Genomic DNA, 12,981 nt, shown 5'->3' with positions numbered 1-12,981 from the left:
AAAAAAGAATGGCTCTCTGTAAACCATGTGTCCCATATAGTGAAGTCATCTCCCCTTGAATTGGAGTGGCCTAGAACTTCGGATGCATCTGGATTGACACTGTCATGGAGCAGGTCTGAGGCAGACCAGCTGGGTAGTGTCTAAGTGTGCACTTAGTGTAGTAAGGAGCCTCATGACCTCTGTGAAGAACAGTCAGCGACAGGAAATCGCACTTTCTCTCAGACAGGGTGGGCCTGCCTCTATGTGGCTGGGACTCTTCCTAGGACCTTCCTTCACCAGCCTTTTCTCTTCAGATTTGTCATCTTTCTATTCACCCCTTCTGTACACTTCAGTGGTCGCTCTGGCTCCCCAGAATTGGGAAGGGTCTGGGGTTCTTACTAACCCGGGACAAAGAGACTCCCGCTCAGCTCACCTATCCCGGTGATCCCCTCTGATTCCTACCCGTTGGAGGTTTCATGTACCGTGAAGCCCTCCTCCATCCTACACAGTTGGCGTCCCCTTTTTGCGGTCTTGGGGACTTGTCTGAAAGCTCCTCCCTCGCGTGCAGCACTCCGCAGGTGCTACCTGGACTCTGTGGCCCGCCCTCCGGCCCGCCCCGCGCGTGAACTGGGCATGCCCAGAAGTGCGTAGACCCGCCCGCCGGCTTCGGTCCGCGGAAGACTCTGCTCCGCGCCACCATGGAGCGCATCGACGGGGTGGCCGTGGGCCACTGTGCCCATTCGCCCTACCTGCGACCTCTCACGCTGCACTACCGCCAGGTGATTCGCCCCTCTCGCGTGTCTCCGCGCTCATCCCCAAACCCCTCGCGTTGCGGCCCAGGCCCCGCCCCCGAGCTCATGACTCCGCCCTGAGCGGATTCTCAGCGCTTGAGCTCCGCCCTCCTGCATTCGCAACCGCGGGTCAGTCAACCCGGAATGGCCAGGGAAGGACATGTGAGGAGAATCTCTCTTTCCTCCAAGGAAGATTTGACTAGCCCTCCATTTCTGACCGCCCATCGATTCTTTTATGCAGTTAGACCCATGGATTACTATGGGTATCAGGGCAGGAAAAACTCTTGGGGAACCCCACATTTGCAGATGCACTCCTTTGCGCCTTCTTTCTAGCTCCTCCTTCAAGCCTTAACAGAAAGTCTGCTGCCACGAAGAAGCTTCCTGAGCTCAGCCTTTCGCAGCTCCCAGGTGTCCCCCAGATCAACTGGGCCATACAGCGCTATCTCACATGGCACTGTGTAGTAGGCACACAGAAAACATTTGTCGAGCCTACTTGCTGCCTCTTCTCTTTCCTCTTACCCCGTGGTCGTCTTCTCCTCTACCCTGCCTGGCCCTGCCTCATAGGCCCCTGGCACATTGCCCATTTCCATTCTGTATGCTGTCTGATACACAGTTTTTCTGACCTGATCAATGTAGCCCTGACTGAGTTTCAGCTTAGATCAAACCGCCCAGGGCTTGGCGTTTGCCCAGCCCTCCCACTCTCCAAGTTCTGTCCATTCCTCTCACCAGTGTTGTGGCCTCCAGCCTGAAAATCCCCTTGGTCCTGGTGTGTTTGCTGTGTGGAGGTCTTTTCCTCCTACCCCCTAGGACAGGGAATTCTTCTCCCAGAGTGCATCGAGGTAACACAGGCTTGGGGAGCAGTTGGGTTCAGTTGAGGAACAAAGGGCAGAGACATGGGGGTCACACTCCTTTTCCCTTTCACTGGCTGGTGACATGGAGTGACCACTGTGGCTCTTTCATACCCAGGACCTGGGGTTCTGGTGGGCAGTGGATTGTCCAGGTTAGTTCACTCTCCCTCACTTCCTGGGAAGTGCTGTGGGGTGTCTTTGCAGCCTTGGCTGGCAGCCCACCAACACATTTCCGCTGATGGCATTGGTAACCAGAGCTCAGTTGAGCAGGCAGTGGCCCGCCATAATCATAGCTGGGGGGTGGGGTTGGGGGTGGGGGCCCTAGGCAGCATTTCCTCAGGAGCTGAAGGATACTGGGCTGGGCTGTGTTTGCCATGGGTAGGGGTCTGCAGGCTTTAACTGACCAAAAGCAGCAATGGCCCTATACAGCATGTGTCCACTGCTACGTTCTAGAACTGTCTCTCCTTCCCAAGGCCAGTGTCAGCTTCTCTGGCCCTACCCACAGCTCTGACAAAGTGTTTGATCCTGAGTCAAGAGGGTCCTTGGAAGTCACCCAGGGTGATACCTGAAGGAAAGCTGTGGGGGTAGACAAGACAGGCTCACTGCAGCCTGGGCGGGTAGCCTTCTTTGGAGTCTGCCTGGGTGGCTGGATATCGGGCAGGCCTGGGCTCGCCTCTTGAGGTGGTGCTTCAACGGCTTCCTGGGCAGCCTGACCTGCCCAGGACATTGGCTCTCTTCTCCCCTGGAAAGAGGCTGCTGCTGCTACCCTCTCAGGATATCTCTGTCTGCAGGCTTAAGTCAGTCTTTCTGATTTGAGATCTCTACATGTGAAACTCTCCTATCATTGACAGCAGTACCCTTCTCCACCTGAGGAAGCCCCGTGACTGTCCTCAATGTCCTCCTCTTTGTTGCCTGGCAACACACTGTCTTTGGGATCCAGGCCCCTGTCTTTCTATGCAGAATGGTTGGAGCCCCAAGCATCCGTGGTGGGCTGGGCAGGGCTCATGAATGACCCAGAGGTGAACTAAGCAGGTTAGGGGTGGATAAGTCCAGCCCTACCTGCAGAGACCTTTCAGGGAGGAATGTCTCTGCTGGCTCCAGCCCCAGAGACAGCCTGTCTTTCCAAGTGCCATTTGAATGATGAGGATCGTGGGACCTTCCTAACCTTGTATACAAAGCACTGTTGATATCCTTTCTGGCTGCCCAATACTACACAGCCCACTTTATCTACTTCTTGAGTGGTACTCTACATACAGGGGCAGCAGGACTATGGGATGTGTAAGAGACAGCCTGAGCCTGAAACAGGGTGGGGCAAATATTTACCATCCATCTGACATTCGCAGATCCACAACTGCATTGTAAGCTGTCCAGTGGCCCACAGGGGCTTCAGCCATGAACATGTGACTATTGCTCTGCCTACCTGGAATCCTCCCTGCCCTGCCTAAAGCTCTCCCTGTTATCCTCCTAGCTCCTCCCCACACTTAGTGGCGGCACAGGTCTCTGTAGTTCTTTGTCCTCACGCAATGCCTTTCCTGCCCTTTGCCCAGGTTGTCTGCCTTACCCTTCCCAGAACATCAGGCTATCCTGACCTGGGCAATCCCCTCCACCTCCACCTGCTATAAGTCCCCATTCCTGAAGGGCATGGGCAGGTAGCAGGCCTCCCTGCCGCGATGGATCTGTCTGACCCGTGCACCTCCACTCACCCTTCCTGATTGCTACCCTGTCTCTTTTAGGACGGTGTCCAGAAGTCCTGGGACTTTATGAAGACACATGACAGGTGAGAGGGGCTGGCCTGGCCACTGGGGAACTCCCCAGTTTCTGCTCTTCAAACGCCTCCCATCTCAGCCCAGTCTCTGCTTCTTATGTCCCTGAGGCCTGGTGGCTAAGTCAGGTAGTAGCTGGGGACACCAGGCCCCTGGTGGCAGGCTGCTGGTAAGATCTGATCTTACTCCTCAGGACCCAGAGCATGGGGGTGTGACAGTTGGGAAACTGGCCAGCAGGGGCCTCCACTTTCCCAGCTGCCCAATACGTTGTCTCCCCTACCCCTATCCTGTGAGCTGGAACCTAATAGGTCAGGGCCCTAGCCTGACTGTGTGGTCTTCCCATCTGAGCAAGGCCTGTCAAGGAAAGAGAGAGAGAATAGAAGGATAGGAACCGGGTCTCTGGGGAGCGGGAGGTGTCTTTATTGAGTGTGTTTCCCTATGCAGTGTGACTATTCTCATGTTCAACTCTTCTCAGAGAAGCTTGGTGTTGGTGAAGCAGTTCCGGCCAGGTGAGACCAGCTGGGTGGACAGGAATTGGGGCTGGGGAATTGTAGTGTGCTTTCAGGCCCTTGATACTGAGGGTCTAGATGCTGGTGCAGTGGTGACTGCAGGGGAAACTGAGGTCCAGCAAGAGATGTCTGGCCCAGAGTAGATTACTCTTGAGGTGACCACCGTGTGGCTGTGCTTCCTCCCATACCAGCTGTGTATGCAGGCGAGGTAGAGCGTCACTTCCCAGGGTCCTTGACAGCTGTGAACCAGGACCAGCCCCGAGAACTTGAGCGAGCACTGCCTGGCTCCGCGGGAGTGATGGTGGAACTCTGTGCGGGTATTGTGGACCAGCCTGAGCTCTCACTGGAAGAGGTAGCTTGCAAGGAAGCTTGGGAGGAGTGTGGCTACCACCTGGTCCCCACTGATCTGCGCAAAGTTGCCACGTACATGTAAGGAGGCTTGGCAGGGGGGAATGCTATCAGGGAGTGCATGAGAACCCTGTCCCCGAGGGTGTACTGTAATGGGACTGGAAGAGGCTTGGTGGACCATGCCTCGGCTCCTAGGCTGGGCCAGACCCGGGGCCCTTGGGCTGGTTCTGGAGCATGCTCACCCTATGCCCCTACCCTGCAGCCCCAGCCATGTGGGGTTGGGCTCCGGGTGGCAGCTGCTGTCGACAGATGCCCCACTTCCTGTGGGATTAAGCACCGGGCGCTGGGGGTGGGGTGAGTCACAGCTCTGTTCTCAGCCGGTGGCTCAGGAATGAGGGAAGGACAAGTCCTGGGGAGGAGGAGGAGGAGGAGGAGGAGGGACTACCCGTACTGAAGCCCAGGTGCTCCACTCATGCCTCCCTCAGGCAGCCAACCAGGGCTACTTTCCTCAAATGGGAAGCCACCCCTTGCCTTAGGATGTCGTGTGGATTCCTGACCCCTGCTGAGGTCTGAGGGCAGAAAGAAGGTCCTATGGTGCCCATCACCCCCCAAAAGGCTTTGTACTTCTGACTACCCCCAACCAAGAAGGACCAGAGTCCCTGCTGCCTCTTTCCTGGCACACTCAACACAGCCAGGGCCCTCCTGCCTTCATCCCTGCTGACCTCTCCCTGTAGCACCAAGCTGTGATTGGACCATGTTGGATCCAAAGTGTTCATTATCTTATTTCTGAGGAGTTGGCCTGTTCCCTATGCTGTATCCTCCATGTGGACAGCCAGTGATGCCTGAATCCTTCAACTTCCAACATGGCAGTGTTTAGGGCCAGGGGAACCTAAGAGTCTGACCATGATAGGAGTTTGGCCTGTGTGTGGGACAGAGACAGAGACAGAGGGCAGGAGGGAAGTGTGTGTGTGTGTGTGTGTGTGTGTGTGTGTCTGTCTGTCTGTCTGTGTATGTATGTGTCTTGTGTGTATGTCTCTGTGTCTCTGTGTGTGTGTGTCTGTGTATGTGTCTCTTTGAGTATCTCTGTGTGTATGTCTGTGTATGTCTTTGTGTCTATGTGTGTATGTGTCTGTGTCTGTATCTCTGTGTTTGTGTGTATCTGTATATCTTTGTGTGTCTGTGTGTGTGGTGTCTGTGTGTGTGTATTTGTGTCTCTGTGTGTCTGTGTGTGTATGTGTCTCTGTGTGTGTGTGTCTGTATCTGTGTATATCTTTGTGTCTCTGTATGTATGTGTCTGTTTGTTTGTGTCTCTGTGTGTGTGTGTGTCTGTATTTGTGTATGTCTTTGTATCTGTGTGTGTGTGTCTCTGTGGTGTGTGTGTGTCTCTGTGTCTGTGTCTGTATTTGTGTGTGTCTCTGTGTCTGTGTCTGTGTATCTGTATAGATGTCCTGGCAGGCATTTGAGAGGTTTCCTAGGCAGGGCCTCTGGCTGTGTCCTGACAGAAGAAGGTACAAGGTGAGGCTCAGGACATTGAACGCCCTATCCATCTTTATACATTGAGGAGGATGGTTTGGCTGTGCAGAAGCATGACTGAGGGTAAGGCTGAATGATGTCAGAGCACCTGTCCCTTATGGGGACTGAACAAACCAGAGCCCACCCACTTATTATATCCCTGCCTAAGACCCCAAAGATAAGCCAGTCCACTCCTTTGGTAGTCATAGATGGCTAGGCCCAGGGAAGCCCAGCGCCTATTGTTATCTTGTGATGTAAATGAGATTAGAACCAACCTAGGCTAGAGGTAGCCTCTAGCCTGACCAGACCACAGGCTGGAGATGTCTCCCTCATAAGCTTGGGAAACTGAGGCTGGAGGCTCCACATACTGGCTGATTTCAATGACAGGTATAGCCATGACTACCAGAAAAATGGGTTATTGGGTAGGGGGTCTGTGAGGTAGCTGGGCATGGTCAGTCTGGGGTAGGAGTCCTCCTCTTGGGGGTTGGGAGGCTTTGAGTACTTCTAGCTTGTTCCTGCCTCCATGAACTGTCCTGCTGTGAGATTCCCTTACCTCCACCACCACATCCGGTCCATGGCTCCCCAGCCAATCAGAAGACCCTGGTACAGATAGGGCTGGCTTGGGCTTAGCAGTTATGGAAGTCAGAGACCCTGGTTGGGCAGTAGGCGTCACGGGCAGGGGGCTACCAGATTCTAAGGGCCTATCCCAGATACCACTTGCGTATGACCTCATGGCTTCCGTACACGCACAGTCTGATCTTCCACTCAGGGTCTCATAAGCTGCATTCAGAGATACCTGCCACATCCACAGTCCATCCAGGAGCAAAGGCAGCAGATCCTTGTGGCTGTGGGATAGAGGCCATTTCCTGACAAGCTGTTAACTGGGGGCCACTTTCAGATCTTAGCGATGCCTGGAGGTCCTTGCCACATCTTCTTACAACACAGAAGCTTGTCTGGTCTCTGTGCTAACAGAGAGTATCGGACCTCTTCAAATTTTGAGCATGAAGCTTTCTTGTGAGCTCACCTGCTCAGGTCAGGCCTATCCATGTATCCCCCCTCAGGATGAATTCAGTCAGCTAGCCAAACAGGTCCTGGGTCCATGACTTATGTACAGCGCCTCTGACATTTTTGTGTTCCCTAAATGTCAAATGTCATATTCATCTTGACAGTTAGATGTTGAGCCTTTTAGTGCCCTTGATGCCTACCTCTGCCATATGATAGCCACCATACCCAGCATGCATGAGGTTCACCCACTGCAGGGGGCAGATTATGTGGACCTACCCACCAGGGGTGGTATTTGGGAAGGGTAAAGGTACCCAGAGTTATGACCACTAGAAAGCCAGAGAGGGAAGCATAGAGGCAGGGTGTCCGGCAGGGCCAGACTGGTGTCTCAGCACTCCTTGTCCTACCTGACAGGTCTGGGGTAGGACTGACTGGCTCCAGGCAGACCATGTTCTACGCGGAGGTGACAGATGCCCAGCGAGGTGGGCCTGGTGGAGGCCTGGCTGAGGAGGGAGAACTCATTGAAGTGGTCCATCTGAATTTGAATGACGCCCAGGCCTTTGCCAACAACCCTGACATTCCCAAGACTCTTGGTGTTATCTTCGCCATCTCTTGGTTCTTTAGCCAAGTGGTTCCACATTTGAGTCTCCAGTGAGACCCTGGGACTGGACCAGCCTGTCCCATCCACTCATCCTTCTGCCCTGCACACCCAATAAAGCTTGTATAAGTTTTCCTGATGTCCGCTGGCTCTGAGAACTGTGACCTGGGGTGAGGAACCGTGCCTTGGAGGGTAGCAAGGTCTCCATAGAAACCTTCTGCCCCTCCTCTGATGGTGCATGAAGATGCTCGGGGAGGCAGATGGCTGTCAGCAGGCTGGCACAAGCCTGGGGTATTGTCAGGCAGAACAGCTAGCTCAGGAGGGGACCAGGCTAAATGTTCAACCTTGGATGTCTGAGAAAGTTCCCTATCGGGCTGGAGAGATGGCTCAGTGGTTAAGAGCACTGCCTGCTCTTCCAAAGGTCCTGAGTTCAAATCCCAGCAACCACATGGTGACTCACTCTTCTGGGGTGTCTGGAGACAGCTACAATGTACTTACATATAATAAATGAATAAATCTTTTTTTAAAAAAAACTTTAATATTAAAAAAAGCTTCATATCGGCTACCCCCAAGTTTAATGGACCTGGATGGAGAAGAGGGGCATAGGTGGGCAGGTTGGTGGTTTTACAGAGAATGATAGATATATAGACCAAATGTGGAAAGGGATAGTCATATGGAAGAGAAAGGTTTATGACTTAATGGTGTCTGTTAGTAAGATAGACATGCCTTTAAAGCATTAATTTAAATGTCCTTAATTATTCTCATGTATAACATGAACTGTGTCCACAGGAGTAGAGACAGACTGGCCTCAGCTGAGAGGAAATGGGCATAGTTCTCCCCATTCCAGAGAGTGTGTTCTCCCTGATCTGGGCAGAAACAGGGTCCTTGCCATGCCTGGGGCTGGACTAGAACCACATTCCCACTGTCCAGGAACTCAGATCTGGTGATGTTCTGTATCTGGTATCTCCAGTACTCTCTCCATGACTTCTGGGCCATTGGAAGTTGGGAGGGGACCTCATTTGTCCTGTAGGACATAAGTAATGTCTGTAGGGTAGGTCATCCTGGGGATCCAGGGCAGTCGCCTTTGCGTGGGCAGCCTGGTTCTTGCGTAGAACTGCCTTACTGTGACAGCTCACAATGCTGCTGGCCTCGGGCCTAAGGCCTGAGGGTGGGGCTACATGCGTAGCTTAGAGCCATTCTACAGGTCCCCAGAGTGCCTCGCATAGATAAAAGAGCACTCTGTCCCACCTAGCCAGCTGCATGAGCCACAGGCACATATTTCAGAAAGGCGTGCTTGGGCAACATCTGAGGGATTGGTTGGTCTGTCTCAGGATAAAGGCAGGCTTCAAAACAGTGACCTGGCTTCAAACCCTCCAGTCAGCATCTTGTTGACTTCCATGGGTCATGGACCACTGATTACCATTCTCCCACCTTCCCAGGCAATGAGGTACCCTGGAGAGGGATATCCCTTCCTACCCTCATCAGTCAGTACAATGGAGCTCAGGTGATGAGCTATCTGAGCATGTCCTGGGGCTTGGATGAGACCAGGAGCTGAGGAGTTGGAGTCCTAATTGAGATAGGCATGCTGAGGTGGAATGAGTGCTCTCTCTCCTTTTATAGTCCCCTGCCCCGCCCTAGAAGATGAGGGACACCGGCCTCATCCCCTCCCTGTACCCCAGGTGGGTGTGGCATTGAGGCACCACCCTGAGGAGGCTGGGACATGTGGACTTGCTCGAATAGCACCACCTGTATGCAAATGCTTGCAGCTTTAGGTGGGGCCCAGTCAGACAAGCAACACAGCTTTTAGTGAAGGGTCCTTAGGTGTGTAGTGTGTGTACAGGAGCTAAATACAGGGGAGCGGGGTAAGGTGACCCAGCTCCACCCTGATGTCTCCAGGACAGGAGTCTACCATCCATGCCCTTCCCTGACTTTCTGCAGCTGCCTGACGCCCACCATTGGAATCCTGTGGCTCCCAGGGTTATCCTTGGGTGTTTGTTGTCAGAGGGGTTTCTAGTGGGGGAGGGCTCTAGCAGCCTGAAGGATGGGTTAGGAGTCAGGGCACCTGGGTTTGGGTAGAGTCCAGTCCCTCACTCAGATCTGCAGCCTGACGGGCAGGTCAGCAGGCACCACTCCTGGGCCTAATGGAACTGGCATCGATTTCCCGGCTTGGGGTGGGGGGGCTGTAACCGGAAACTCCCCTCCCTGGACGCTATATTTAGCATCACAGGACATGGGCGGAAGCATAGCTCACTCCAGAGCCCAGCCAGCTCTGTTCCAATCCTGGGCTGCCTTATCCTTCAGCCTGGTCCTGAGGCCCCTCTGTGCCTCTCCAGCTCAAGCTAAGCACCCATTCAGAAAAGGCCCAGACCACTAGTGCTAGGGGTCTTAGAGAGAGCCGCCAGGTGGGAGACCAAGGGTGTTGTGTCCAGCCAGTGATGCAGGCCTTCCTGAAAAGACAGAACATCTGACCCCACAGGGTCAGGTCAGGGATCCTGAGCCCCCAAGTAAACTGGGAGCAGCATGAAGGAAAGCAGATTTGAAGGGTGTCCATGGCAGTTCTGCCCAAGGGCTATAGAACTCTGTGCAGGGAGGGGATTTCCATGGGAGGGTCCCTCTCAGTGTAAGTGATCACCTTTCACACCTTGAGTGTTTCCTGAGCACCATTAGGCAAGGCTGTGGCTTCCAGAAGACAGGAGGAGGAGGAGGAGGAGGAGGAGGGGGAGGAGGAGAAGGAAGAGAAGGAAGAGGAGGAAGAGGAAGAGGAGGAAGAGAAGGAAGAAGAGGAAGAGCAGGAGAAGAGGAGGAGGAGGAAGAGGAGGAGGAAGAGGAAATGGAGGAAGAGCAGAAGAGGAGGAGGAAGAGGAGGAGGAGGAAGAGGAGGAGAAGAGGTGGAGGAGGAGGAAAAGGAGGAGGAAGAGGAGGAGGAGGAGGAAGAGGAGGAGGAGGAAGAGGAGAAGGAGGAAGAAGAGGAGGAGGAGGAAAAGGAGGAGGAGGAGGAGGAAGTGGAAGAGAGGAGGTCATTACCACTGTGGGGATGACACCTGGGCATAGCAGGTGTTGCCCAGATATTGAATATTCTGCCGTAATATTCACCAGCTGTTCTTCCTCACAAAGTGCCTGGATAGACTGGAGAGGCAGACTATATCTCCCCACTTTCCAAGGGCTACTGGTGGCATATCTGCCTTGAGCCAGTGTGTAAGGTGAATCCTGTGTCTTAGCCAGATGGAAGAACCCTTCTCTGGGCCACTGCACCCACAGCTCTGAGCTCGGGGGTGGACAGGTAGGCTGAGTCAGGCAGCCACACAGAAGCCCTTGTCAGCATACCCTGGCTCTGCCTGCCGGCCTGTCCTCCCACAGCTGGCTGACAGCAAGAAACAGAGATACCCAGGGAGGGGCTGCAGCTTCGTGCTAAACTCCCTCTCAGTGCTCAGCCCTGCACTATTAGTCACTGACTATGCCGGAGCCTCTCAACAGCACCATGGCATCACCCTGACCTCCCTTGCATCCCTTCACGCCACGACCAGGGACCTTGGGACAATGTAAGTCATGGTGTGGCACATCCCAGCCCTGGTCTTTGCGACTTCTCATTGATTTCAGCAGGGAGACTACAGGATTGCCACCCAATTTGGTTGGATTATCTTGTCCTCACAAGCCCTTGACAGGTTCTCTCAGCCCCAGAGCTTTGGCATATCCTTCTCCTCACCTTGCTGGCCCTACCCGCTGGGTCTCACAGGGGGGCCCCCCCGCCTGGTTTGGACTCTCATGGTTTGCCGGTCTACAGTATATGTCTAAGCTGTCATCCATCTTTAGATAGAGGCCCCTGCAGCTAGACCAGAGCTGTGGCTGCCTAGGTCACAGCTTGGCTGAGTGCCTCAGAGGTGGTGAACATAGGCAAGCTGGAAGCTAAGGCTCTCTGTCCTCTGTGGCCTCCTGTCTCCAGGAGAGAGGGAAGGTGAGGCTGAATTAGCTAAGGGGATGTCTCTCAAAGGATGCCAGCAAGAAGACTCTTAATACACCAATTCCCTTATTTGGTGTGGGGGAGGGGGTCTCTGTGTGTAGGCAGGCCTGGCTTGTGTCTACCCCATCACCTACCCTACTTGCCTGTGGGCTCCCTGGGCTCAGGTTGGAGTGGGAGCAGTCTGAGACAGAGCCCGGAACGCTGCAAGTGTCGGGGATGCTGGCTCACCCTTTCAGGCCTACTGCTTCTGCAGGAGATCCTGGATGGCCATTACACAGTGGTAGGGCAGGCAACTGGATCAAGGCTTTTCCATGGCTTGGCTCCCTGTGTAGGCTCCCTGGCACTGTCCAGGAGAAAGGGTAGTACCCTGAACCACTTTCTACTGTGCCTCTGATTCACCAGTATCAGAACTTCTTCCTCCCCTAGGAAGTCCTGTCTGGCAGTGACTTGGGCCAGTCAGGGAGACTAGGGAGAGGAGCCTTCGGGGGACATGACAACCCAGCTACTGTGGGGTCTTGAAGGGCAGAGTGACACATCACCAATCACTGAGACTAACCACAGGCATTGCAGAGGGCCCTGCTGAGTGGAAGAGAGGCAGCTTGTAGACAAAGAACCCTTGGTATTGACACGAGGAGGAGGAACTGATCACCTAGGAACAGGGTCAAGAAATGGTAACGGAGGGTTGGGACACCCGGGCTCTGTGACCGAGGCTCCAGACTGATGGAAAGTCCTCTTGACATGGACCACTATCCTTTATGCCCTTTTCCTTTCCCCTAAATTTGAACCTCTGGCCGGCACGTTCCTCGAAGATAAGAGTCCGGCGGTGGCCACCACCTCAGCTTGGAATTGGGAACAGCCTGCAGGAAGGAGCATTTGTTGACTGGCTACTCAACCTGTGCGCTTGGAAGAAGGGAGGGCTGAGCGCCGGAGGGGAGCAGCGCCCCCTGTAGCCGGCGTGAAAGTGGCAGGAGGCTGCGGAGCTGGGGGGAAATTCCTCGGGGGAAGGGGACGCACCAGGAGTTGGGCTCATTCGGGTCCCAGGGCCCCACCCTCTCCGCATGGGGGCAAAATCCTGATGTGTGCAGCAGGCAGCATCTCCCTTGGGACCAAGAGCTGCGCGAGAGTGGCTGCGCTCTGATGGGAGGGGACCAAGGCAATGACCTCAGGGGGCGCCCCACTCACTCCCAGTCTGTTAACCCGGGCGAGAATTCTGGAGCAGAAAAGGCCCCACCTCGGCGAGCCTGGGCGCAGGAGAAGCCACAGCTCGGTGGCCCCGCGCCCCGGCGCCCCGCGTATAGACCGCACCCTCGCCTCCTTTAAAGCTCGGGGTGCCCCCAGCAACCCCCCCACGGCCCCACCCCACCGCGAGGCCCCGCCCCCTCATGCATATGCAGGTGCGCGGGTGACGAATGGGCGAGCGAGCTGTCAGTCTCGTCCCGAACTTGTTGGCTGCGGTGCCGGGAGCGCGGGCGCGCAGAGCCGAGGCCAGGACCCGCCGCCGCCGTCGCCGCCGCCGCCGCCGGGTGGGAGCCGGGCCGGCCGCCGGAGAGCGGCTGCAGTAAGCCGGAGCCGCCGCCTCCCCTGCACGCCCGCCGCGCAGCCCGCGCGCACTGCTCGACCCCGCCCGCGCCGCCTGTGCGGCCGCCGCCGCCTGTGCGCCGCCGGGCTCGGAG

General features: G+C 55.2%; 1 protein-coding gene across 1 annotated transcript; it reads left to right on the top strand.

The window, feature by feature from the left end:
- The first annotated feature begins 622 nt into the window (after positions 1-622).
- Positions 623-7,489, top strand: Nudt14 (nudix hydrolase 14). The gene is made up of 5 exons (XM_031357101.1): positions 623-758; positions 3,352-3,395; positions 3,826-3,890; positions 4,082-4,319; positions 7,167-7,489. The coding sequence occupies exons 1-5, from the start codon at positions 678-680 to the stop codon at positions 7,405-7,407; spliced, it is 669 nt and encodes a 222-aa protein (XP_031212961.1). The 5' UTR covers positions 623-677; the 3' UTR covers positions 7,408-7,489.
- Positions 7,490-12,981: the final 5,492 nt, after the last annotated feature.

This window comes from Mastomys coucha, unplaced genomic scaffold (assembly GCF_008632895.1).
Source record: "Mastomys coucha isolate ucsf_1 unplaced genomic scaffold, UCSF_Mcou_1 pScaffold6, whole genome shotgun sequence".
Taxonomy (NCBI): domain Eukaryota; kingdom Metazoa; phylum Chordata; class Mammalia; order Rodentia; family Muridae; genus Mastomys; species Mastomys coucha.
Note: the sequence above shows the minus strand (reverse complement) of the source record. Positions and strands in the feature narration are given on the sequence as shown.

Coding starts and splice junctions, on each gene's coding strand:
- Nudt14 (XM_031357101.1), top strand. CDS start 678: ATGGAGCGCATCGACGGGGTGGCCGTGGGCCACTGTGCCCATTCGCCC. Junction 759..3,351: donor TCACGCTGCACTACCGCCAG/GTGATTCGCCCC, acceptor TGTCTCTTTTAG/GACGGTGTCCAGAAGTCCTG. Junction 4,320..7,166: donor CGCAAAGTTGCCACGTACAT/GTAAGGAGGCTT, acceptor CCTACCTGACAG/GTCTGGGGTAGGACTGACTG.